At 35.9% G+C, this 5,170-nt stretch overlaps 1 protein-coding gene across 1 annotated transcript; it reads right to left on the minus strand.

The window, feature by feature from the left end:
- Nucleotides 1-1,352: 1,352 nt before the first annotated feature.
- Nucleotides 1,353-4,757, minus strand: LOC131720942 (angiogenin-like). Its single transcript, XM_059013481.1, has 2 exons — nucleotides 4,634-4,757; nucleotides 1,353-2,782 (listed from the first exon to the last, which is right to left on the minus strand). Exon 2 carries the CDS (start codon nucleotides 2,771-2,773, stop codon nucleotides 2,333-2,335), a length of 441 nt encoding a protein of 146 aa, XP_058869464.1. The 5' UTR covers nucleotides 2,774-2,782; nucleotides 4,634-4,757; the 3' UTR covers nucleotides 1,353-2,332.
- Between the last annotated feature and the right edge of the window lie 413 nt (nucleotides 4,758-5,170).

The following is a 5,170-nucleotide window of genomic DNA, read 5'->3' on the forward strand; positions in this document are numbered from 1 at the left end:
AATCCACCAACAAAAATAAAGTAAAAGGAAATGAAACCAACATCCGCCGTAAAATAATAATAAATCAGTTCGGTCTCACGACACAAAGTCCAAAAAACACAGCTGTAATCCAAAATCCAATGGAACGTCTTGTTTTCCTCCAGGAAATAGCAATGAAAAAAATAAGTGCCAGCAACGTTTGCTAAACAAAGAACATTGACTACAACTGTAAAAACTAAAGCTAGATAAACATAGCATACATCTAACTTTCTGCAGTTTTGCATTAACACATCTAAGTTTAGTAAACCTGTACACATGAAATACCTGACGGCAAACCTTCAGCAGCAAACTAACCAGAGTCCAAACTCCCAACAGGAAAAGGTGCCGTCCCATAGTGCATTAGTTCAGGGTTTATAAAGGTCAAGGTCCTCCAACATATTTAAAGGGGCAACGTTTCCTAAAACCCACTCTTAAAAGGGTAACAGTAAGCATACATTGAAGTATCATATATTCTGACTTTAAACACATTTTGAATACCTGGCCTGCATTTTTGGGTATTTTGTTACTTTGTATGGATTTAATTTACTCTGCTACTACTGGACTTGTTGGGCCTACCTGTTATTCTCCCACCATAGAGACTGTTAATGTAATTGTTTCCATAAATCATTGTTTTCGTCCATAATTATTTAATTATTCTCTGTCTTTCTCTGCGTGCGTGCATGAGTGTGGGTTTATTGGAGACCCTCTGGACACTACAGTCATTTCTACTTTTGTGATACTGTCCGGCCTTCTGTTTGTACCTACCTACTTATCTGTACCAGCTTTATTCTTACCTGTTACCTGCAATTATTTGTTTCCTTTCTTATTATTCATTTCATTCATTTGTTGACATTATTGTATTTTCCTTTTTGGGACACTGCATTTCTTTTGGATAAGAAGGTGGTTTCAAGTATTTGGAATAGTTTATTTTTTTCTTACTTAAGATTGGCTTACTCTTATTTGTTTTGGATTTTAATACTTTGGACTATTTTTTCTTATTTTGCACTTTGCTTGTAACCCTTTCTTCCTTCTTCCCTTTGACTTACAATTCCACAATTTACAGTTGCCATATTAGCCCCCCTAGAGTATATTCTTTGCATTATCCTGCCCTCCCCTTTGTTTTTTTTAACACTGGGTTGTCTGTCTTCTGTGTATAATACACCACCACGGTCTGGGAAAACAAAGAACCTTGTTTTACTCTTTCAATTTCAGTTCTCCAACCTCATTCAAATACTGGAGTGGCATAGGATGGCTACACTCTATCGCCCCATCTGTAGGGGCGTTCCGTAACGACTACAGGATATCCACAGTACAAAAAGAAAGAAAAAAAGATATGAAGAGCAGAAATTAATGCTTTATTTCAGTAGAAGATTGACAAAAGACAAGCACATTGCATATTCTGATTATTCATTTAATCCCAAACACAGCGTGCACATGTTAGGAACACATTTCTTGGATTAAATGACAGATTCTCTTGTGAAGCACATCACATTAGAGACACTTTGACATTGCATACAACCACACCCACTTCCTCCACATAACAGCTCCTCCACACAATCAAGAGACGTTATTTAACAGAAACATAACAACTGGCATCACTTATAATCTCAAAAGTTCATTTTTATGCATCCATCGATTTATCAATCTTTGTTGAACTACTTCATTTTCCATGCAAAGAAATACATATCATTTACATTAGGGATTTGGCTGACACTTTTATCTAAGGTGACTTGCAATTTATAAAACAAATTATGATAATGGCATATTATATATGAATAGGTAACTGTAGAGAGGTCATATAGTACAATAATGCATAACAAGTTATCTAGTGAACAACTTACATCACAGACCAATTGAAATAAGATAAAACAGTGAAATACAATCTAAGACAATGCGGTGAATTAATTTCACAATACGGTACAGTAAATAGGGAGCAGGATTTATTTACTTGCCAGGTTCGCAAGTTGATTTAATTCATTTATTCACTATTAAATAAAATATGAGTTAAAAGGTGTTAATCAAAAATGAACCCCACCCCCCTCACAGAATCCATAAGTGATCAATTATTTGGAGCCCTGTTACTGTACATGTGCTCATATATTGAGAATTATACATTTTCTCAATATAAAGAAAATGGAACTCTGTATGTTTTCCAATGTATTCAAGATATTGGCAGTATGTTCAGACTATGTGACTTTAACACTTGTTTGAATTTCCTGTTGTGTGTTTAGTTCTTTTCACAGCTTGTTGGGTGTATTCGGAAGTGAGATGGTATTACTGATTAGCTAAAAGCAGAAGCGGGTGAGCCATGTAGCTATGCTGCAATTATACCCTCTTCATAGTGCACAGGGAGATTATTCTCACAGGCAATGACAATTTTTCTGGTGCTTGAGTTTCCCTTGTAATTACAAGGGGGACGATGAGATGCCCCTTTCACCTTACATGTGACCACACGAAATGGATTCAAGCTTATGCGCATGAGTTTGCCTTGACTGGTTGTATAGGGTTTTCCTGCTTCTTTACAGACTGCAATGATATCATTTTTTTGGGCAATAATAAAACTGTTTGTCTCTTTGCAGGGATTGACCAAAGAACGTTTTCTCATCTCTGAATCACACATCTGGACACTCATATCTCCATTATGGTAATGTTGCCTTAAGAACTTCTGATATGGTGTCTCGTTGGCCAGCACTAATGTTGCATACATGACAGTGAGGAGCAGGAGCAGGAGCAGAGCAGGGGACTTGTAAGCCATGTTGTTTCCCTATAAACACAATGGGGAAGGAAGTTGAACACTTTTTTTTCTGAAATTGATAATCAGTTCTTTACTTGCAGGTAATTGTCTCAGGCTACAGTTCCTTGTTTAAACAGCAGATAACAGATTGAGAGAGAAATTCATTAAAAGGTATTAATCAGTGGCTAATCTGGGTATGCCACTTCAGTAATTGAAGTTTTATATATCTATATACATATACAAAAAACTACGTTTTAAGAGTGATAGTAAGATTTGACAAAGCTGAAAAAGAAGGAAATTGTCAAGTAAGACCAGGCTTTCCAGAACACACTGTAGGTGGGTTCACTTCAAACAACATAGGTAGTCACCACCACTGGGGTTGCTGAGGATTCAAAAGTTCTTTGAAACAGGCTAATATCCTTGAAGAGACACTGTCCTTCGTGATTAAAACCATAACAACTGTAGTAATGACCTTGTTACTATGTCACACATACATCACATTTATTTTCCAGCATATCAAACACGAGTGTGGCTTTTGTCAACAAAATAAATAAATATCTCAAAGGGTTGAAAACAAAGGTTACTGTTTGAAATATCTGTATACTTGAAAAAGAAAAGTACGGAAGAAATACATTCTTCAGATGTGTTCATATTCTAATTGTTCTGAATAGGCTTTTACAATTCACATATACATCTATGACAACATGAAAAAAGCTGTGGTTTTAGTCACAAAAAAACACAGTGACTTTTCTTAACTTCTAAAGCAGTGGTTCACAAACCTAGTCCTGGGGACCCCCTTTGTGTCTGTTTTTTTCCAACTGAGCTATCAGTTACTTAAATGAACACTCAATTGAAATAATTTGGTTAATCAGATTTTTAAACTATTCTTCAGTTGGAGATTTCAAGTTCCTTATACAATTTCATACACAACTTGAAATCTCCAACTTTTTCAAATCATTCAACAGCTTTGATCAGGCAAATGATCAGTTTAATTGAGTGTTCAATAAAGACACACAGGGATGTCACCAGGACTAGGATTGAGAACCACTGTTCTACGGCATATTACTATACATTTGTTTCAGAGAACTTTTGAACATGGGTGAAGTAAGAGTGCAGTGGCAGTCTTACCTGACAATTTCTCGTCTTTTTCGGCTTTGTCAAATCTTACTATCACTCTTAAAACATATTTTTTTGTATTTAATGTCCATTGTTTTTTCACTGGAATGCTGATTTTAAAAATATTTGTATTTGCAATGATAACTTATGATTGTAGACCCCTCTGTGTATCTTATAAAAAGTTTTACATTTGCTATTCTACCAGCCTACCAAATTTGGTGTTTAAACTCACAGCCGTTTTTTTAGTTATTTGAGCGCAAATAATTGTCTGAATAATTTGTAAACTATTTTTTTCGTATTCTGTAACTTTAAAACTACCAAACGGATTTTCACGATCTATACCAAAACCAAAAGTGCCAAATGCCGTCTGAAAACCTACCCCTGAAAATCAAGTTTAAACAAGAAACTGTCAGGCAACCTTACTATACAGAAAAATAACCATTTCACGATTTGAACATGGCCAAATTTGAATAGACTGAAAGGAAATGTATTTTTGTGTAGGTTAAGTAAATAATTTTGCTCAAATTGCAAAATACCAATCAAGAAAAGAGCAAAGCAGAAGAAAAAACATCTGCATTGGTCTTAATCAATCAATTTAAAGAAATTGTGAAATGGAAAATGATCGGCCTTTGTGTAAACAAATTGTAAAATTAAAAAATATAAAACATGCAAACAACGAAACAGAAAAGCAACTTTTCCCTGACATGAATGGAATAAGGCAAAGAAAAATGAAGAAAGGTATTAAACTTAATGAAAATGTCTTACCTGTGGTCCAGAGGACAGATGAGTAGAGAAGAGTTTGAACTGTGTCTCTTTATAGAACTGTCTTATCAGGGAACTACCAATGAACACGTTTATGTTACAATTGGAGAGGAGGGAGGGACAAAACAATCAGAAGATAAGGGGAAATGAATGACACATCATAGACCATGACACACACACACACACACACGCACACACACACACACACACCACATGCTAAAATATCTCTCCTTATTACTAAACACATGTTTAAAATACAATTTTGAAAGACCATCTATTTTTACATTTTATGATGTGGCAACACACACACTCACTCACACACTTAGAGGGCAATTTTGAGAGACCAGCATGTCTTTGGAAGGTGGGAGGAAACTAGAGTGCTCGGTGAAAACCCACACGAACACGGGGAAAACATGCAAACTCCACACAGACAGACCCCTAAACCGGGAATCGAATCCGGGACCCTGGAGATGTGAGGCAGCAGCACTAACCACCGCGCCACCGTGCTGCCCATTTTGAGTTTTCAAAGTTGAAATTTCA

This window comes from Acipenser ruthenus, chromosome 45 (assembly GCF_902713425.1).
Source record: "Acipenser ruthenus chromosome 45, fAciRut3.2 maternal haplotype, whole genome shotgun sequence".
NCBI lineage: Eukaryota > Metazoa > Chordata > Actinopteri > Acipenseriformes > Acipenseridae > Acipenser > Acipenser ruthenus.

Excerpts from the sequence above, each read along its gene's own strand:
- LOC131720942 (XM_059013481.1), bottom strand. The coding sequence starts at position 2,773 with ATGGCTTACAAGTCCCCTGCTCTGCTCCTGCTCCTGCTCCTCACTGTC.